The following is a 22,245-nucleotide window of genomic DNA, read 5'->3' on the forward strand; positions in this document are numbered from 1 at the left end:
AAAAATCAAATCAAGGACTCATGGTTCTGAGACACATAGCTGACTTGGGTCCACTTGAGCCCAGAAAGCTCTCCTTGCTCCAACAAATAGCTCCTATCACCACCACTGACACAGCAAAGTCACCAGTGTAGCGTGGGCATCGGGCACCGTGAACTGAGCAGGCCCACGGGATGGACTGGCCCGTCCCAGATGGACACCGGGCTGCCTGGGCTCCCAGCCGGCTCTGCCTCCGCTGCATTATTTCTTCCAACAGCTCGCTGGCTCCAGGACATGTATCCCAGGAAAGGAGATAGCAGGATAACCCCTCTCTGCCCTGCACAGCCTCCCCCTGCCCTCCTCCTGATGCCCCTTATCTGCCTCCACACCTCTGCTCCATCTGCCCTCCTGCTCCAAGTCCTTGACAAGCTCGGGGGCCCATGGGTTCAGGAGCTCAGCTTCCCTTTGCTGAGTGTTGAGCGGCACGCCCGTGTGCACGGCACGTACTTTGGTGTGTGCATGCCCCTGTGTGCACCTGCTGGGGGGCCGTAGGAGGTCCTGGCAGCGGCCTAGCGCTTACAGGTGTACACGAGCTCCTGCTGAGCACACTGCTGGCACTCCACGTAGCAGCACCACTGCACCTGGCAGTGGCAGGAGAAGGCCACCAGGCGGCTCTGGGTGTCGTAGCCCCGCCCGCAGCACAGGCTGCTGCAGCTGGCCTCCCGGGAGCACACCCGACCCGCGGTGCCCGGCGAGTACTTGCTGGGCCGGCAGAAGCTGGGGGAGTCCTCCATGTAGACCAGGTCCCCGGGCCGGGGCGCCAGGCCCTTGGTGGCGCTGCCTGGCTTGGCAGGTGCCCACAGCTCCAGGCGGCCCAAGGCCTCGTTGGTGGCACTGGACACCTTGACGGCAGAGTCGTAGCGCAGCTTCAGCACCTGGCCCGTCTCTCGGAACAGAGAGAGCTGCTTCCAGCAGGTGCGCACGGCGCAGGAGCCTGACACGCCGTGGCACTTACAGGTGGTCCTGAGGCCACTCTTCACAGCCTGCAAAGAGAGACAGAGTGGAGGCCTGGTCACAGGCCTGGGCCCAGCAGCTCAAGCCCAACCTGGGCAGAGGAGTGCCGGAGGATGAGAAGGGGACAGGATGATTCACGTGAGGAGACAAATAAGACCCAAGCTAAGATGGTGTGGTGGCACATGCCGGTAATCCCAGTACTTGGAAGGCTGAAACAGGAGGATTGCAGGTTCAAGGCCAGCATCAACAACTTGGTGAGACTTTCAGTAACTTGGCAAGACCCTGTTTCAAAATAAAAGCTAAAAAGGGCTAAAGGAAATGGGCGTGGTGGCGCACGCTTGTAATCCCCGCGCTTGGGAGGCTGAGACAGGAGGATCGCGCAGGTTCGAAGCCATCCTCAGCTATTGAGTGAGGCTCTCAGCAACTTAGTGAGACCCTGTTTCTAATAAAATATAAAAATAGGTCTGGAAGTGTAGCCCAGAGGTAGAAAGCCCCTGGGTTCCATAACCAGTACCAAAAAAAAAAAAAAAAGAAAGAAAGAAAGAAAAAAAGAAATAAAGAAATAAAGAACAGGGTGCTGGCCTCCCCCAGCCTCTCACGCCGGTAGACCTGGACACTTAGTACCCTTAGTTCTCCCATTATTGGTGTGATCTCAGCTAAGTCCCTCCACTCTCTGAGCTTCCTATATCTTCCCACCTATAAAATGGAGGCGGGGTGGGGTTGCACTAGATTGGAGTTGTGGAACAATGTTGGCTTTGTCCTTGGAATGGAGACCCTTCTCCACACCTGTTCCTGCTTCACCAGGGCCTGGTCCCAGCCCGGCCCCATGGCTGCCCAGCCTGCCACGCCGCCCGACCCTTCCCTACTTCTCCAGTGTTCCTGGTGCATGACCATGGTCTAAAGTAGCTGCTGGGGAGCAGGAAGACAGCCTGTCCTGGGCCGCGGTGTGCGTGGGGGGAGGCCGGCCTCCTATACACCTCGCTTCCCCGTACCCTGCATCCTTGGGCAGCCAGGGAACACGCTCACCTTGATGCCCACATGCGTGTTGTGGGCGTCAGCCCGGGCCCGCAGGTCCTTGCTTCCTCTCTTGGGCCCCAGGAAGTTGCTCAGGAACTTGGTGCTGTACTTGAGGTTGTCGCCGCACACGCCCCACTGCCAGGCCTGCCGGCTCTCCAGGCCCGGGGAGTCGTCACACGTGCAGCGCTCCATACGCCCGGCACTGCAGGCCCGGGCCAGCGCGTGGGTGAGGGCGGCCGCGGACACCGCGTACAGGAAGGCCGTCTCCTTGAAACCTGTGGCCGGCACCCGGGAGGGGCATCAGCAGGGAGGAAGAGAGGACGCTGAGGCTGTGGTTGGGGGGGACACTGTGCTGCGCGGAGCAAGAGGAGCGTGAGCCCCACACACAGCTCTGGGCGAGCCCCCTGCCCTTGACTCCGGCTGCAAGTTGCTTTTTAAATAGAATGGGCAGATCCACTGTGGAGCCTGTGGGCAGCGGGGCAGGGGGCTCTGACGCCACTAACGCCTAATGCTGAGCTGCAAAGAGAAGTGACCCAGGCACCGGGAGGGCAAGGCTGGGGCCAGACGGCCATCTTGACTCCGTGTGTGTGTGTGTGGGGGGGCAAGTTGGGCTGACCCATTTCCGAGGCCCCCTGTCCCCTGAGAGATGCCCTCCCTCCTGTGTCTGTGCCTCCTGGTGCTCTCAAAGGTCATTCTCCAGCACCCACTGTGGAGTCGACCCAGTGACAGAGTGACCGCGGTCTCCCGCCTGACTGCCCCACATGGGGCGTCCCACCCACTTCTGGGGCCATCGCTGGGCTTGCACTGTTGGGGTACCCTGAACCCAGCCTTCCAGGGGCTCGCTGTCCCCTGCCTGCTCTCCTATGTGCCCCTGGGGAAGCAGGGCACAAGTGGCCTTCTAGGACAGGCTGTCCCTGCCGCCATCGCTACATCTGTGTAAAGGTCCCCGTTGTAGCCCTTTCCACTTGGCCACAGAGTCAGGTAATGACCCATTCTCTCCCTTCCAGACCTCGTGCTTTCCGAGGGCAAATGGCTCAAGTTTGGCTCCGTCCCTCAGGCACCTAGCACAGTGCCTGGCCTGGCTCGCCCTGGGCCTTGGCTGGACGGGTGTGGGAAGAAGGGAGGAGGCCGGGAAAGGGGCTGATGTATCAATGGATGCCGGACACAAAAGGACAGATGAATGACAGAATGGATGAGTGGTCCAGCTACGCATGCCTCCGCCGTCCACAGCCTGTCCTGGTCTCACGCGTGTAGGGAGGAGACACAGGGTGGTGGCTGGGGCCACCATCTCATCTCGGGGACCTTCCAGCAATCGGCTCCTTCCTGCTCCTCTCTTGTGTCTTCCTCTGCTCCCCCAAACCCCTCAGCTGACCCTCGCTGATCCCCAGGGCTTCCTCACTGGGGGCAGCGTGGCCTGGGCACCCCCCTTCTCATCCCTCACCGTCCTCCCTCCCCACCTCTCTTGAGCAGGCCGGTCCTCCCCTCCAGGCTGCAGTTCCAGCGCTCCTGGCGGAACTGGAACTGGCACTCGAGCAGGCCGAGGTGTGCAGCGTCTCGCAGGGTCTCAGCCAGGCCAGGCTCGCGGCGGCAGAGCTGCTTCTGCCGGCGGGACAGCTTCAGCAGGTCACACTGCTTCAGGTGGGCGCCGCCTTGCGCGGGGGCTGCCGCGGTGCCCGGAAAGGGCGTCAACACCTCCCGGCCTGTCAGGCTGCAGAGGGTGAGAGAAAGGAGGTAAGAGGGGCCACGGGGCAGAGCCAAGGATGCTGAGCCAAGGATGCGGGCCTGGGGCTTCCTTCTGGGGAACTCCTTGTGGGCTTCACTCATTACCCTTGTGTGCCGCAGGCCAGATGCCTGGGGGCTATGTCCCTATTTACAGAGTAAGAGACCTAGGTGCTTGTAACAAGGATTGGTGCAGAGCCTCAAACCCAGGGTTTCCAGATTCCAGTTTCTACCTCCAGGCTATACTCCCAGACCTATTTTATATTTTATTTGGAAACAGGGTCTCACTAAGTTGCTGAGAGCCTCACTAAGTAGCCGAGGCTGGCTTCAAACCTGTGCGATCCTCCTGTCTCAGCCTCCCAAGTGCAGGGATTACAAGTGTGTGCCACCACGCCCGGCTTAGTTTCTGCTCTTCTTACCCTATTCCCCAAACTTGGCAATTAGAAAAATTATCTGGGGTGCTTATTAAAAATATACATTCTCAGCCAGGCATGGCGGCATACTCCTGTAATCCCGGTACTTGGGAGGCTAAAACAGGAGGATCACAGGTTTGAAGCCAGCCTCAGCACTTTGGCAAGGCCCTCAGCAACTTAGTGAGACCCTGTTTCAAAATAGAAAGGGCTGGAGATGTGGCTTGGAGGTCGAATGCCCCTGGGTTCAAGTCTCAGTACCCAAAAAATACAGATTCCCAGGACCCTCACTTGGTATTTCTGATCTTCCTTCTCTGGAGGGGGGCCTGGGAATCTGCTGATTTGCCCTATTCCCTGGGCAGCTGATATATATATATATATAATATTTTGCGGGTCTGGGGATGGAATCCAGAGGCATTTGACCTCTGAGCTACACCTCCTGCCCAGTTTTTTATTCTTTGTTTTGAAACAGGGTCTCACTGAGTTGCAGAGGGCCTCACCAAGTAGCTGAGGCTGTCCGCGAATCACGATCCTCCAGTCTCAGCCACCCAAATGCTGGGGTTACAAGCGTGCACCACCACACCCGGCTTGGGCTACTGATATGATGGATAAGTCTGGGGAATACTTATCCAATGGCATTGGTCGCTACCAAGCGCGGAGAACCCCTAATAGGGGTAGGCACAGGGGATGCAGTCACAGTGCAAACACCTAGCCAAGGTTCCCCGTTGTCCCTCGCCCCCTGAGTAACCCCAGGCCAGCCTGGCTGTTGCCTTAATCCCAGATACATTTTCAACCATCTGGCCATTTGGTGTCTGCTACAAATAAGTAGCAGGAAAGAAGGAAGAAAGGAAAGGAGGGAGGGAGGAGAGGCTGACAGATGGTTGGATGGAGGTGCATCACAGACTTCTTGCTCTGTATCCAAAGCCCATAAATTCTGGGGTCCGGCTGCCAAGTTCTACCTGATGCGACCAGTTCCCAGCTGTGCAACCTTGAAGCCTCGTTGTTTTTTGTTTGTTTGTTTGATTTTTTTTTCCTCTTCAGAGTATGGAGTGATCCTTCCTACTTCGCTAGGTTGCCACGGGGATTCTATGCAACGCGGGAACCATGGCACTGGGGACACACAGCCTGCCTCCCAGCTGGCTGGATTCCCAAACGTTCCTCCTCCCAGAAGCTCCTTGTGACGCGGTGCTATGAGTTCAAGGTGTTTTCTGTCCCCTCTCCTGGTGGCCCCCCATCCCCCATGTGGGTAGAATAGGTATCATTCCAGGGCCCGGGCTGGAAGAAGCAACCCCTTTCTGGAACATAGCAGCCTCAAAGCCAGGGTTAAAAAGTAAAGGTGGGAGCTGGGCGTGGTGTCCCACGCTTGTAATCCCAGTATTTGGGAAGCTGAGACAGGAGGATCGTGGCTCACGGACAGCCTCAGCTACTTAGGCCGTTTTCAATTCAGTGAGACCCTGATTCAAAAAAATAAATAAATAAATAAAAAATAGGGCTGGGGGTGTAGCTCAGAGGCAAAATGGCCCTGGGTTCTATCCCCAGTAACACACACACACACACACACACACACACACACACACACACACTCAAAGGTGGAGCTAGACATTGGCCCCTAACGTTCCAGCTTGCTTGTGGCACTTGTCTCCTTTGCTTATGTGTCACCCGCCAAGGTAAGGCCACTCATGGCCCAGCCCCGAGTAGTCAGCGAGGCCCTTGTCCCACGGTACCGCCACTGTTGGGAGTCACCTGCCTTAGCCAGGACATTTGGCTGGATGCCATGCTCTCTGCATGGCCCGGGCAGTAGGAAGCTTGACATGAGTCGAGGGTGTGGGTCCTGGCCAGGCCCCAGGTGACCCTATACACCCCAAACTCATCAGACAAAGCCAACCCAGTGTGGAGCGTATCTCGGAAACCTTCGAGCAGAGACAGATGCTATCAGGCTCCTCCCGCCAGGCCTGGCCCTGGGCTCCCTCCCAGACAGGGTGAGGGCAGGGGCCCGTTAATCATTAATCTGGGGGCAAATGGGTAAATTTCCAGTCCACCAGGCATACACTCAAACCCCTCCCTACAGCTTGGCAGGAAACCCTCAGTGCCTGACCCTTGGCAGGTCTGGACAGAACCCGAGGTCAGCTCCAGCTGAGGAGGCCACCTTGATGGGTCTCCGGCATGGCAGGTAGCTGAGGGGGGGTGCCGGGAACAAAGGCTGCAGCAGCCCTGTAGCCTCCCCCCACCCTGCAATCTGTCCTTCTCCCTACAATAGGGCTGCCGTGAGCAGCAATGTTCTGCTCATACTATTCCTGTGTTTCAGAAGGCGGGATCTCCCGTGCAGAAGCTGATTGGCAGGCCGGAGAATAAGCAGGGAGTGACAGGACTCTTGGTCAATGGGGCTGCACATCCTGCAAGGCCTGTCTCAAATGACATTTAAAAAATGGTAGCTAACAGTACTTGGGAAATGGAGGCAGGAAGATCTCAGATTCAAAGGCCAGCCTCAGCAAGTGAGCAAAATTCTGTTTCAAATTTTTAAAAAAGGGCAGCTGGGTGTGGCAGCGCACGTTTATAATAGCAGCGCTTGGGAGGCTGAGACAGGAGGATCGCGCAGGTTTGAAGCCAGCCTCAGCTACTGAGTGAGGCTCTCAGCAACTCAGTGAGACCCTGTTTCCAAATAAAATAGAAAATAGGTCTTGGAGTACAGCCTGTACCACACCCAGTACCACACACAAAAAATTTTTTTTAAAGGGCTGGGGATATAGCATGCCCCTGGGTTCCATCCTTAGTAATCCTCCAGAAAAGGAAGAAAAGAAAAAGAAAGAACAATAGCTATTACTATTCTATTATCATAGTTATATGTTACATTATATAACATGATGCATTATATATTTATTACATTGAATGCTTTAAGCTATATATATTAGTATACCTACCATTTTTTGAGTACCTACTGAGTCCTTTTGTGTGTGTGTGTGAGGTACTGGGGATTGAACCCAGGGATGCTCTACCACTAGGCTATATCCCCAGCCCTTTTTATTTTTAGAAAGGATATGGTAGGAGTGGTGGCAAACATCTGTAATTCCAGTACTTGGAAGACTAAAACAAGAGGATTGCAGGTTCGAGGCCAGCCTCAGCAACTTAGCGAGAAGTCCTCAGTAACTTAGTGAGACCCTGTTTCAAAATAAAAAAATAAAATAGGATTGAGGGTGTAGCTTAGAGGTAGCATGCCCCTGGGTTCAATCCTTAGTACCAAAATAAATAAATACATATTAAAAAATAAAAGGGCTGGGGATATAGCTCAGAGGTAAAATGCCCCTAGGTTCAATCCCTCCCCCCAGAAAGAGAGGGTTTGACTAAATTACCCATACTGATCTTGAATTTGGAATCTTCCCAGGTCCTTGAGATCACAGGCCTGTGATACCCCACACAGCCTACAGTCCTTCAGCTTACTATGTGGACATCTAATCAGGTTAGCTGCCTACCCATTTCTTCTCTCTCTCTCTATACAGCTAATGTATGGTCCCTGGCAACAATTTTATATCACATGATCTTGCTGCTCTGATCCACTGATTGGATCAGTGATGATCACATGACCCAGGCTGGGCCAATCAGTCCTTTCTCTGAGAATTTGGAATCTGAATTAAGAAAGCACGCAGTTGCTTTCTCTCCTTGGCTCTCTTTGGGTGACAGGGTCCGAGACACAGACCAGAAACAGAGGAAGCTGCTCCAAAGAGGGAGAAAAAGAAGGCGCCAAATGCATCGAGAGAACCAGCAGGTGAGGTGGGAGGGAGACTCTGGGGGCCATTGTTCCAGCATCTTCCTGAGGCCCAACTGTGTTCTTGCCTAAGACAACCCTTCTACTGTAGTAAAAGCTAGGAGCAGGTATGTTAGGTAAAGGTCATTGTTCCTGATTATAAACTTTGCCCACTCTAGGGTACCAGAATTCACTGAGCTGTACTTGTGAGTCAGGCTCCATAAACATCCTTCCATTCATCAACAGGCACCTTTTAAAATTATCATTATTTTATGTAATAGACCCTGAGATTGATGGCTCCAGGAGTCCAGTATAAAGTCCATTAATTTTATTAGTGGTAATGACACTTAGTAGCGATTAATGGTCAGGAAAGGCAGCCAACCGCACGGAGGCCTCAGGCCACTGGTCTGCCCAGGGCTGTTCTCAGTGGACATTCACTGGCACTATCTCGGGGTCCCCGAGGGGCCTGGGGAGACAGCTTGGGGGTTCGTTCAGGATCCAGTTTCAGTCTCATTTGTTTCTACTATGCAGTTCAGGATTATACTTCCTTTGAAAAAGTACTACCATGACGTCCAATTTAGAACATTGCTGGGAAGCCGGGCGTGGTGGCGCACGCTTGTAATCCCCGCTCTTGGGAGGCTGAGACAGGAGGATCGCACAGGTTCGAAGCCAGCCTCAGCTACTTGGTGAGGCTCTCGGCAACTTAGTGAGACCCTGATTCCAAATAAAATATAAAATAGGTCTGGGAGTATAGCCTGGAGGTAGAAAGCCTCTGGGTTCCACCCCCAGTACCACACACACACACACAAAAAGAACATTGCTGGGGACTTCCTTAAACAGTAGCTGTTCCTCGGCATCTGTTAGGGAAGGGATCTTCCTGGACCCCAGAAGGATTCTGGGCTTGCCTGGTTCCAGCCCGTTCAGTGGTCGGCAGCCATGATTCCCTTCCCTGGAAGAAATCTGTCTCTGGCACCCCAGGCCTGAGAACCCTCCCCGGGAGGCCCTGTGAGAAGTCTCCATTACCCACACATAGCTGAGCCCCACGGGAGTGAGATGGTCCAGTGGAGAAGTTCAGGTGAACTTATGAATCCAAAACAAATGAGGGTTTTAAGGGAGACATTGCCCTGTGGTCGCTCCATCACGATAACCCTACAAGGCTCTGGAGCTTGCTTAGAGGTGGGGGACTGCAACTCCTTAGGGTTTCTGTCTGAGCCCGTGCTCCTGTGTCTCCCAGGACCACCATGCCAGCAGGCTGCACCTGCCAGGCCCCGCTTGTCTGCCCCGTTCCTGTCCTCAGCCTTCCCCAGGCCCAGCCTTTTTTTTTTTTTTTTCTCATTAAGAAAGCAACAACTTCTGGTGACACATGTTTATAATCCCAGCATTTGGGAGGCTGAGACAGGAGGATCACGGTTCTCAGACAACCTCACCTTCTTTTGAGGCCCTTTGCAACTCAGTGAGATCCTGTTTCAAAATAAAGAATAAAAAATGGGGTTGGAGGTATAGCTAGGAGGTAAAATGGTCCTGGGTTCAATCCCTAGCACCAATAAATAAATAAATAAATAAATAAATAAATAAATAAATATAAAAAGGGCTGGGGATTGAGTTTGGAGGTAGAATGTCGCTGGGTTCAATTTCTAGCATGAAGAAGAGAAAGAGAAAAGAATAAGAGAGGGAAGAAGAAGAGGAAGAGGAGGAGGAGGAAGAAGAGGAGGAAGAGGGAGACGAGGAGAAGGAGGAGGAAGAGGAGGAGGAGGAGGAGGAAGAAGAGAAGGATGAGGATGAGGAGGAGGAAGAGGAGGATGAGAATGAGGAGGAGGAAGAAGAGGAGAAGAATGAGGAGGAGGACGAGGAAGAGGAGGAGGAGGAGGAGAAAGAAGAGGAGGAAGAGGAGCAAGAGGAGGAGGAGGAGGAGGAGGAGGAGGATCCCACCTGATCAGCTTCTTCCTATAGCCCTGCTCCTTGGTCCCTAGTGCTCAGGTTGGTCATAAGATCCACAGCCCCCCCCCCACCAACACACACAGTTCCCCTCTAGCTTTGACCCCAGGCATCCCAACCATTTCTACCCCTGGCCTGAGGCCAGCGGAGGGTGCCAGGGCCTTGTCCCACACCCGCCTGCCCTGTCTCCTTGACCCACTTCCTGCCCTTCCTGTCCCTCCTCCTTCACCCTCACCCAGCCACAGATTCAGCTGAAGCTGCCCGTCAGGAGGCCTTGGAGAAAACCGCAGAAGGCTCCCAGGGCCTGGGGAGCGCCTCCCAGGAGACTGCTCTGTCTGCTGTCACTCAGCCCCACACAAGGAATGGAGCTTGCCTTCAATGATCCCCTCTGGCTGCTGGGGCGGGGGACCCCAGGGCCTCAGGTCCCTGGGGCCGTTCTGGCCTGGGCAGTCCCTCCTGGATCTTCCTCTTATCAGAGGTGAGCTAGGAACATCACCCCTGCGCTCATTCCACTCACCAAAGCGGCTCAGGAGAGTGTGCCAGGAGCCAGACTTCCCGGGTGACCTGTTGCCGGGTGACCGGCAGCTGGCTACCCTCGGCAAGGCATCTCACCTCCTCTGTCAGCTGCAGATAATAACAGTACCACCTCGAGGGGTTGTTAGGATTAAATGAGATAATGCTTGTAAAGCTCTTAGAATAGCCCTGGATACCTGGTAAGCTCCAGATACGCATGTGTCATTAAGCACCTACTGTGTACCAGCTACTGTGCTGGCTCAAGGACACGCCCCCCCCCCACCAAGAAGCTGACAGTCTGGAGGGAACTCCAGACTGGATTCAGGAGTCCCCCAAACTCTGCCAAGGCCCCAAGGGAGCGAGGGAAAGAATGCTTTGAACAAACCCCGCTCCCTGAGGAATAGCCAGCTGAACCTCTGGCCCCTGGATGGCAATCTGACCATGGCCAGTTCCATCCTGCACACAGTAGGAGGCCTGGGGTGGGAGGAGGTGGAGGGAGCTCTCGGGAGCACTCTGGGCTGTCTGGGGAGGACTGGAAAGGTGCAGAGCTTTTCTGGTCACCTGAGGTGCCCTAGGCTGTTCGTTCAGACCCACCCTCTCTCTTGTTTCTGCTCCAGAGGGCCTGACAGTTCCTGCAGGGGCTGTCCCCAGGATGTGTCAGAACAAGGCAGGTGGTTTCTAGGGTGCCAGGATAGGGCAGCATGTCTGGAGCTCTGGCCAGAGGACCCAGGAGCTGGGCCTGTCAGCAGGGCCCATGCCAACTGCCGCCAGCTGCCTGGGGCCTTGGCCCGGCCCTGCAAAAGCCCATTAGATGCTCCTGATAAGGGGCTTCCGCTGTGGGGCCGTTTGCACGGTCGGTGCTCCTTTTGTACTTTCGTCTCGAGCATGGCGGCCCACCTCGCCTGGCCTCATGCACCCCCACACTCACACCTTTGCAGCCCAGCCTCCCGGCAGGGGTGGACCAGTGACCCGCCGCCGGAGAAGCACCATAGCACTGATGGTCCTCCTCCCCTCCTCAGGGTCACACGGCGCCCTGGATGCACGTTGCTCGGCCATTTGTACCTTTTTCCACTGAGCATCAGCCTCGTGTCAGTCTACCCGAGAACACGGGACCACGCGCTACTTCCCAGCTGGATGTGTGCCCCCTTCCCGAGCCTGGCCTTTCTTCCCTTTCCAGCTCTTAACCTCAGGGTCCCAGGCTCCCACCCCAGACACTGAATCTGGCCACCACCTCCCCCCAGGGCCCACCCCAGAGCCTCATCCCTTGCCAGTCCCTGCTCCCAGAGAAGAGAGGCTTGCCCAGCTGTGGGCTCTTGTCTCTCCAGAAACAGCTCCACTCCCTGCCTCGCGCAGCGGGCTGCCTGCAGAGGGTGGCATGGGAGGAGCCCGCTCCGTGAGTGGACAGCCAAGCGCACAGCCAGCCCGCCTTAGATCCCAACCATCTCCAGATTTGGAGTGTGGCTGCTTCAACATCTGGAGGAAATGCCTCCCCCTCCCCCCTCCCTCCCACTCCTCTCCCTCTCTGCTCAGGCTCAGACTGAAACTTGGAGAGGAAGCCTTGGTCCCTGGCGCACATAGGCCAGGTGGCACAGTGACCATGGAGGGTCCCCAAGGTCAATCCTGGGCAGTCCTTTGTGTCTCTAAGGTCATGTCCCCAAGGTTGGTCGTTCCTGCTTCTAAGTCTGAGGTTATGAGCATCTCTCCCGGGTCCTGGGCTGGGTGCAGATGTGCACCTCTGGTGTTTCTATGGTGAGGGTGGGGAGTCCCTGCAGGGTCACCTGGCCAGAGGCTTTGCCCTGGTGGCTTCCGGGAGGTATCTCAGAGGCTGCTGGGGGGACACAAAGGACCAGAGGTTGGCCAAGTGGGCAGATCTCTGCTAGATTCCCGTCTAACGCCCTGGGAATTCACACAGGATTTACTGTCCACGGTGACTTCATGGCAGGGCTGGGACGCCGCCCAGGTTCCCTGACTGCTTCTACCGAGCCAGACAGTTTCTGCTTTCAGTCTCAACATGACCCTTCAGGGAAACAAAATCAGCCATTACCTTGGCAAATGTCTAAGGTGATAGGAACACAAGACAGGTGGGTTTTAAGGGAAGAAAGCCTGGTCAGAATTCTTTGGCACCCCATGGGCATCCCAAGAGAGGTAGGCCCTCAAGAAGGGAAAGGAAGACCATTTGTTTGTTTAAAAGGCTGTTTTCTCCGGATCTGAAACTCGGTACCTTTTCATCCAAAAGTCAGAAACAAGGGTTACAGACGTGGCCTCCCTATTCCTACTAAAGCGTGAGAGTGTGAGACAGTGCCAGGGCCTAAGAACTGACTGTGTTAGAGGAAAGACCCAAGGGAAGGATCATGGGGAGAGAGACAGAGATAGACAGACAGACAGACAGACAGACAGACACACACACACATACACACACACACACACACACACACACACACACACCAGTGTGCTGAGGAGAAGCAGAGAAAAGAAGGCCAGATGCCCTAAAGACAAGCTCCCCAGCTCCTTGGGTTCACAGGCCCGGCCCTGACTCAGGAAGGAGCAGCTCCCGGGCACAGGGTGGACACCGCAGGTAAAGTCAGGCTGTCACTGAGACTGTCCCTCCCCGTGGCAAGTAACAGTGCCCCCTTCCCTGGCTCTGCCCTAACCACGCCATCCTGGCTCCTGGGACAGGCGGCTTCAGCCACATCATTTACCCATGGTGAGTTTTGACTGACTGACCAACTATCTAGGCAGACTCTCCGATACTCCCTGGCCCTGGTCACCCGCTTCCCAGGGACCAGAGGCTGGGCTAGAAAGAGCCAGGCCTGGGGAACGCCTGTGGGCACTCGCAGGGGGAGAGGACAGTCCCGCTGTTGGCAGGGGCTCTAGGCTGAGGGGTCTCACGCTGTGGATGCCACTTGCCCTTCTACAGGCCCTGGGGGTGTCCTGCGGCCCTCCACACTCTCTCCTCAGCTCCAGTAGAGCAGGAACCTCTCAGCCTGAGCGAGGAGCCTCCCCCCAAATATTCCTGGAGGGCCAGAGCGGTCCTGGGGGAGCAAGAGAGCTGTGAGGGGCTCCCTCGGGAAGGCAGAGCCGCCAGCCAGGAACTCAGTACAATCCCATGTCTGTCTGCATGCTGTTCCGCCTGCCTGGGATGCCACTTCCCAGGCCCAAAGCCCCCATGAGCCCCCTTTTGGTGCCTTTTTTAAACACTTGACTTGAAAATGCAGGGGATGGGAAAGTGGTCCAGGAAGCCCTCCGTGCTCACCAGCCACCCCGCTTCGTCTTCCCCCACTTGGCGGGTAGAGTACCAGCAGTTCCACAAGGTTAGCACTTTTTATTTTCTTCTTCAGTAATTCATATTCTGAGAGGAATCTGGCCTTGAAGGGATGGTACCGTCAGAAAAAGCAGACTCTCTGGTCTTGCCCTAAAACTGGCCTCTTTGGAGTTTCCAGGATTGACTAGACTCTGCTGGCTGGGACTCCCCACCCTCCCCCTTAAGTCTCTCTCCAGCGAGGGGGCCTGGGCCTGAGGCAGCTCCACTCCTACCCCCTCATCTCTGCCGCCTCCAGCTGTGAATTGCTGGTGCGCTCCTCCTGGAGTCTGTGAGGTGGGCTAGCTCTTGATTTTGCTTTTATCTGGGTGGAGGCCAGGGCAGGAAGCAGCTTCTGGTGAAGTAGCCTGTGTGATGGGCACAGAAGAGTGTCCAGGGAAAAGAAAGAGCCAGCGAACGAGAGAAGGCGCCACCCTCTCAGAGCGCAGACAACACTGGGGGCCGTGGGGGCAGGCAGGGACTCAGCCAATAACCCGCCCCAGGACCTCTGGAGCCACGAGTGAACTGGGGACATGAGCACAGGACAAAGTGGGTAACAGCCAGGCACAGTGGCGCACACCTGTGATTCCACCTACTTGGGAGGCTGAGATAGGAAGATCACGATTTTGGGGCCAGCCTCAACTTAGCAAGATCCTCTTTGAAAAATCAATATATATACATATTTTTTTTTTCTTAAAGACTGGGAATAGAGCTGGGTGGCAGTGGCAGATAACTTGCTTACTATTCAGGAGGCTTGGGGTTCAACCTAGTACTGCAGAAAGAAGAGTTAGACAATGAATCAGGAGCTGAAGACAGCCAGGTGTGGTGACACATGTTTGTAATCCAGCATTCGGGAGGCGGAGACAGGAGGATCACAGGTTCGGGGACAGCCTCAGCTAGTGAGGCCCTCAGTAACATAGTGAGACCCTGTTTCAAAATAAAGAATAAAAAAAATAGGGCTGGAGGTGTAGCTTGGAGGTAGAATGCCTGGGTTCCATCCCCAGTACTGTAAAAAAATAAATAAATAAATAAAAAATAAAAAATAAGAGAGAGAGAGAGAGCTGAAGACACGCGGTGCAGTATAAGAGGTGGTCCCACGCATGCGGTGAAGAGCAAAGGCCCCGAGTGGAGGTGCTAGAGGGCCGAGTGGGACCGGGAGCCACTCCACAAGTTGGGATGCTCTAGGGCAGACCTCTAGACTTCTTAGACTCTTTATGTATGGATAGCATTTCAACACACACACACACACACACACACACACACACACACACACACACTTCTTTTTTTAGGGATTGAAGCCAGGGCCTTGTACACGTTAGGCAATTATTCTCCCACTGAGCTGCGTCCCCAGCGCTATAAAACCTTCACAACAACCCTGAAAGCAAAAGATCATTCCATTTTACTAATGGGAAACTGAGGGAAGAGCGGCAAACTGACTTGCCTGGGCCAGTCAGTAAGTGTTAAACGGAGGGCTTACACTCCGGGGTGCGTGGCTCCAAGCCCAGTTCTCCTTACACCGTCCTGCTCAGATCCACGCCAGCCGAGAGTCGCCCCGCAGACCACTGGCCCACTCCCTGGGAGCTTGACTTCTACCTGAGCGCGTAGTCCTAAAGACGCTAAGAGCTCTCTCTCTCTTCCTTAGTTGATTACAGTCCAAGAAAACGCCCGCCCCGCTTCCTGTCTCCGCAGTTCACTGTCCTAAGCCCGCTCAGCTCAGTCCACTGAGGGGCCGGTTTGACCCTGAGCCCAGCGCTGGAGCCCAAGACCTCAGGGGTTACAGATCAGCCAGGGACAGGCCCGGCATAAATTCCTTCCCCAAACACAGTGATTCTTATCAGGGAGGTTTGGATTTTAATCTACCACCCCAAAGCAGTAAAGTTTCTTTTACCCTTTCTTTTCTCTTATCCTATTTTACTCAGGACCCAATACAATTTAAGTTTTTTAAAAAATAAAATTGATGTTACCCAAATACATAAAACAATTTAAGGAATATATATATATATATATATATATATATATATATATATATATATTGCAAGACCTGCACACTGAAAACTATAGAACTCTGCTGAGGGAAATCTTTAAACCTTAAGTTTAAGGATATGACCTGTTTATATACCAGTATATATATATATATATATATATATATATATATATATATATATAATTTTTTTTTTGGTGGTACTGGGGGTAGAACCCAGGGGCTTTCTACCTCTGGGTCACACTCCCAGACCTATTTTCTATTTTATTTGGAAACAGGGTCTCACTAAGTTGCTGAGAGCCTCACTAAGTAGCTGAGGCTGGCTTCGAACCCGTGCGATCCTCCTGTCTCAGCCTCCCAAGCGCAGGGATTACAAGCGTGCGCCACCACGCCCGGCTTCATACCAGCATATCTGGTATTGTCAGAATGTCAATCTTCCATCAATTGGTTTATAGATTCAATAGAATCCCAATCAAAATCCCAGCAGGCTTTCCTGTAGATGTCGACAAGCTGATACTAAAAGTCATATGGACTTGAGCAGCCAAAACAACCTGGAAAAAGTACAAAGTTAGAGAACCTACAGTGCTTAAACTTACTGTACAGCTATGGTAATCAACATACTGTGTGGTGTTGGCAGAAGGATGGGCAAACAGATCAGTCATGCAGCACACAGAAGATCCAGAAATGGACCCACACATATTGAATCAACTGATTCACAATGAAGACGACAAGGGAAAAGGATCATCTTTTCCACAAATGGCACTAGATCCAGTGGACATCCATTGGAGAGCAATGTGCCTCAGTCCCTACCTCACACCATACACACGAATTGACTCAACATGTGTCATAGACCTAAGTGCAAAAACTAAAATATGAAGCTTCCAGAAGAAAGCAGAAGAGGGAATATTTTCAATTTTTGAGCAGCAGAGATTTTTTTGGATACAATACCCCAAATCACAAACTGTACAAGAAAAAATGGACAGATACATTAGACTTCCTCCAAATTAAAAACTTCTGCTCTTCATAAGACGCCAATAAGAAAAAGGCAAGTCACAGGCAGGAATAAAATATTGCTAATACTTTCTGAAAAAGAACTTGTATCCAAAATATGTGTAAAGAGCTCTTACGATTTATTAATAAGAAGGCAAATAACTCAGTGGAAAAGATATTAAATTGATCGGCATTCACATGAAAAAATGCCCAACACATCACTCATCAGCGGGCAATACAAATTAAAAGACAATGAGATAGCTGGGCGTGGTGGCGCACGCTTGTAATCCCCGCGCTTGGGAGGCAGAGACAGGAGGATCGTGCAGGTTCGAAGCCAGCCGCACGCGCTGGCTTAGGAGACCCTGCTTCCAAATAAAAATGTAAAAAAATAGGTCTGGGAGTGTAGCCCAGAGGTAGAAGGGCTTCCAGGAACCCCAGTACCACCAAAACAAACAAACAAAAAAAAAGACAATGAGATACAACATATGCCCGCCAGACTTGCCACAGCTAAGACCAATGATAGCTGGCAAGAATATTGAGCAGCCAGACCCCCATGCACTGCTCTGTAAAATGGTACAATCACTTTGGAAAACTGGATATTTCTTATTAAACATGTACCTATTATATGGTCCAACAGTCTAGTCCTAGACATTTGTCCAAGAGAAAACACTAAACCGGGTGTGGTGGCGCGCACTTGTAATCCCGGTACTTGGGAGGCCAAGACAGGAGAGTCACAGGTTGCCAGCCACCTCAGCTACTTAGTGAGGCCCTCTACAACTTAATGAGACCTTGTTTCAAGATAACGAATTAAAAAAATAGGGCTGGGGGTGTTGCTCCCCCTGGGTCCAATCCCCAGTACTGCAAAAAAAAAAAAAAGAAAGAAAGAAAAAAAGAAAACATATGTCCATAAAAGAAGTATAAATGGATATTTATGCCAGCTTTATTGGGAATAGCCTAATAACCCAAATGTCCAACAACTAGGGAATGAATATACAATTTGTGCTATATCCATACAATGGAATTCTACTCAGTAATAAAGATATTAAAGAAGCTATTGATATACATATATTGTATTGTTGCATATATCAGTAGCTCACAAATATTATGAGCTATGATAATCTCACAAATATTATGTTGTGCAAAAGAATCCAGGCAGGCCAGCAGCTGTATACCAGAGGATCCCGTTTATATGAACTTCCATAATAGGCAAAGCTAACCTGTGATGACAGGAAAGAAGTGAGGTGGGCTGGGGCTGCCGGGGAGGGAGTGCTCACAGAGAGGCACCCGTGGGGTGGTAGAGATGGTCCATATAATAGTTGTGGCCGGTACAAATGTCTTACACAGGCAAATACATTTGTTACAACACAAACTGCATACTTCAAAGGCATGATTTTTTTTATCATATGAAATGATAATTTTGGGGAAAAAAAACCCTTCTTCAGTGGAACTACACTGAAGGCATCTCCAGCAGCCAGGAGGGACACCGGATGCGGCTCTCAAGGACACTGAGTTGAGGCGGGCCAGAGCTGGGGTCTGCTTTGTCCCGGCTCTGGGATACTCTTTGTGCTGTCCTTGGTCGGGCCTCTGATCTCCAGGGTCCCTAAGCACCCGGAGGTCCTACGGGTCCCATCTCTAAAAGCTCTGGTCTTGGCACTGGATGGCTAAGATTTCCTGAGAGTGTATGTTTTGGCCTGGGTGGCTGGGGGATTCTGCAAATATTAACTTCCGTGCTGTTTAATAAACATGCACGGTGCTTATGTGATAAGCTGGGCACAATGCCAGGTGCAGGCACCCAATCCAGCCTTCGGTCATCCTGATGGCTTTGTAACTCGAAATTGTTCCCGTGGGTGCAGCTTTTTAAGTCACAATTGGCTTTGGTGGTACTTTTTTAATGTGTGGCCTCTACACTGAGTGAGTTTCTTTGAGTCCTGGATTTGAGTCCACGCCTTGCCTGTTGCTAGCTTTGGGTGGCGATGGTGCCCATCTTAAAGGCAGGCTTTACTGACACAATGAATGACAGGTTGCCCCCTGGGGTATCATAATAGTAGCTCAGGGGGCTGCTCCTTGTGGGGCATGGGGCACAGAAGAGGCTGGCCCTGGCTCTGCCCCCTCCCCCAATTCACCTCTCTGACTCTGTTTCCTTTGGGAACCAGTTGCATCCGATCCTAATACCTCAGGGATGGCTCCAAGCATCTGATGAGAAAGTGATTTGTAAACTCTTTACCCATTATGTTATCTTTACCATCAGCAGAATTAGGCTCTAGGCTCATGCAAAAGCCGCAGAAGCCACTGCCGGCCCCCTGAGGTGTGGAGTTGGGGGTTGCCTCATCTGAAAAAGGGGGACAAACAGTATGTGATCTTCTTAAAGTGGGGGCTGGTCACGTCTGACTCTGTAGTCCGTTTGCAAAGACCCCAAGAAGGTTGGGTCTCACTAAAGTTGGCCTTGCTTTGCTCTCCTGATAGTCAAATTTCCTTTTATAAAAGGAAATCAAAGAAAGCACTTCATGTTATGGTCAAGCAACAAGACTTCGAATACAAACAGCCTGGGGGTGGCGGGGAGAAGCACATCGCCCCATATTTTCGCTAAAGTGTGGGTGACTGAGAGGTAGGCTCCTTCCAGAGAGCAAATTCGGACGGGAAGCTGGGAGACCTGGTCTGGCTGAGTCACAAGAGGGTCTCCTTCATGAGGGCCCTTACTCAATCCTGTTTGTTCTTTGGGACCAAATACTTAACAGCCTGAGGCTCGAATTTTAGCTTATTCTCCAAGCATTTGTCCTGCTCCCCAGACCTGAGAGGCAATGGTCGGTGCATTTTGTCAGCTCTGCCCAGCTGGGCCCCTGGCCTGGAAGAGGCAGCTCCTACGCTTGTGCCTCTTAGCCCTAGCTCACCGTCTCCCCTCTCATTTCCAAGGCTGCCCCCATCTCACAGCCCCCCAGTTCTAACCCTGTGCCCTGCTGAGAACTCCGCGCTCCCTTCTTCCCTTCCAGCCAGGATGGGTCAGACCTCCCGGGACCTGTCTCCTTCTACCACACCGACCTTCACGCCTATCTCCAACCACAAAACCCAAGTGAACAAGGGCATGGTGAGAATAAGACAGCGTCCAAGGGGCTGGCTCCCTCTCTATCCCAGCTCAGAAGCCTCTCAGACGTCTTCCAAGACATCAAGATACAGTACCCGGTTTCCTTAGTACACACTGTTAGCATTAGTTAAGCACTTACCATGTGTGAGGCACAATTCTAAGGGCTTTGCATGTACCAACTCGGTCCTCTTATGACGTAGGCTCCCCACCATCTTCATCTTACAGGTCAGAGCCTGGGGACGGGGCAGTTGAGTGCCTTGGGCCACAGCACACAGATAGTGAGTGGAGGAGCCAGCCTGAGTCTGTGCTTTACTCATACCTGGCCATTCATTCCCTTAAGCCCCAAACTGTGGGCAAAACAGATATCACATACACGTACCGTTCTTGGGGTGGGTCACACATCAAGCTCAGCTCCTTCTTTGTACAAAAGAAAAACCAGAGACGCCATGGATGAGTGGTCTTCCCAGGTCATCAGTAGTCTGGGCCCATGGCGAGGGGCTGGGCTGACAATCCTCCCCAAATATTTCAGGGGAGGCCATTGCCTACAGCCCAGGGACCTAATCTCCAGGGGTCATGACCTGGAAATTAGCCTGCAGCCAGCAAGGGCTTCTCAGCCCCTTAACGCCCTGCCCTCCCTGGTGGCTTCCTAAGAGAGTCTCTGGCAGGCCAGTTGCTGAGTGTTTCCCCGTCTTTGCTTTGAGTGGAAGTCGGTCCCTTCTTATCCACGATCCCTGTCACCACCCCACCCGGCCAAGTCCCTGCAGTTCAGGATCAGAGAGAAAGAAAGTTGGCAACAGTGGCCCCACAACGTTCACTCCAAACATTCCCTGTTTCCCACCCAACCGTGGGCCTCCTTTTCTAGCCAGGTGCATCGCCCCCAAAATGTCCCCACCCTTTTCTCCTGAGAATTCACCAGTCGCCAGGTATGATTTGGTCCATTTCCCCCAAGGACAGGTCCCTTTTACATCTCCAGCCGACACTCCCCAAGGTGCACGGGTTCCCAGTTTCCCTGGGATCGAGAATCTCTGCTCCAGCCTCGGGACAAGGCACCCCCACCCATCCACCCAGCCCTCCAGGTCTCAGCTGCGCAGGGAAGCGGTCCTGGGCAAGGGCTGTGGGTGCAGACAGGGCACCCTGGTGAGGACGCAGAGAGGGCATCCGAGCGAGGGGCGCCAGCCTGGACGGGCAGGCACAGGGCGCGCCGGGAAGGAAGGACCCGGCCAGAGCTCCGGGCGCGCGCGGGGTCGGGGGGGGACACCCAGCGCGGTGAGGAAAGAGGCGGCGCCGGAGGCCGGACCTGGACTCTAGAAGAGGAGATTGGGAATCCAAGCCCGGGACCCAGAGCCCGAGCTCGGCGCGAAGTCCAGGTGGGCTGGGTCCCCGGGGGCGAGGGTCTGAGCGAGGCCCCCGGGTTGGGGGGCAGCGGGCGGGGTGCGGGAGGGCGGGCCGGGGGCGGCGGGCACTGACCCGAAGTAGTTGGCGGCGGCGGCGGCGGCGGGCAGCGCCAGCAGGCAGAGCGCGGCCAGGGCCAGCGCGGGCGTGGGGCGCATGGTGCGGGCGGCGCGGCGCCCTCTAGCATCTCCTCGGGCCGCTCGGCGCTCGCAGCGCCGCCACCTGCGGCCCGCGGGGCTTTAAACCCGGGTGGGGAGGAGCGGGCGCCGCAAGGGGAGGGAGCGGGGCGGGCGGCGAGCCCCCGCCCCATTGGCCCCGCCGCCCTCGCCCCGCCCCTAAGTGGGCGGGACCTTGCCCGAACACGCCCACTCCCGCCCCCCTCTCGCACGCCCACCGCCCCAGGTGAGGCTCACCTGGCGCCTCGCTCACCCCGGGACCCGGCTTCAGAACCACCCCCCCCCACCCCCGCCTGCAGAGTCAGGGATGGAGAAGAGAGATGATTCTGCCTCTTCCCAGCGGGGTGCAGGGATGCTAGAGGGTGGAAGACAGCCCGGGGACTCTTCGAAGGCAGGCCTGGGTCATAACGCGCAGCCTCTGGAGGAATTTGTGTCCAAAGGCTGGGGGACGCTGCGTTCATTTTTGGCACTAGGGGCATTCTACCTCTGAGCCACACCCCCAGACCTTTTAAAGTTTCTGTTTTGAAACAAGGTCAAGTTGTTGACGGGCTTGATAAGTTGCTGAGGCTGTCCTTGAACCCGAGACCCTCCTGTCTTAGCCTCCAAAGTGCTGGGATTGCAGGTGTCTGCCACGCCTTCTGGGAGGGGAGACCCTCTTGCTAAGAAAGAGGAGTGCTGGGGGGGGGGGTGAACAAAAAGGAGTCCTTGATCAGAGGAGGATAACAAAAGATGCCCTGTTTACTGACGGAAGGATGGCTGTCCCTGGCAAGGTGACCTCAGTGGGCATTTGACAAAATACTGCTGCTATTAGGGCAGGATTTCAAACTCTGATCAACGGGGCAGGTGAAGTCACAGAAGGAGGAGGCACCTGTTTTCTAAGGTGTACAGGTGCCGGAGAAACCCCAGCGTTGGTCCCCAAAGCTCTGTCTTGCTAATTCTTACACATTTAATTTCTGTATTGGTATGGGATCAAAGCAGGGGCGGCACCTGTCTAGGAAGGAGACGT

At 53.8% G+C, this 22,245-nt stretch overlaps 1 protein-coding gene across 1 annotated transcript; it reads right to left on the minus strand.

The window, feature by feature from the left end:
• Positions 1-545: 545 nt before the first annotated feature.
• On the minus strand, positions 546-21,227 carry WNT9B (Wnt family member 9B; the record flags this gene model as incomplete). Its single annotated transcript, XM_080713239.1, has 4 exons — positions 21,139-21,227; positions 3,465-3,715; positions 2,017-2,282; positions 546-1,019 (listed from the first exon to the last, which is right to left on the minus strand). Exons 1-4 carry the CDS (start codon positions 21,219-21,221, stop codon positions 546-548), a joined length of 1,074 nt encoding a protein of 357 aa, XP_080569365.1. The 5' UTR covers positions 21,222-21,227.
• Between the last annotated feature and the right edge of the window lie 1,018 nt (positions 21,228-22,245).

Source organism: Muscardinus avellanarius (assembly GCF_963383645.1).
Source record: "Muscardinus avellanarius genome assembly, chromosome: 16".
NCBI lineage: Eukaryota > Metazoa > Chordata > Mammalia > Rodentia > Gliridae > Muscardinus > Muscardinus avellanarius.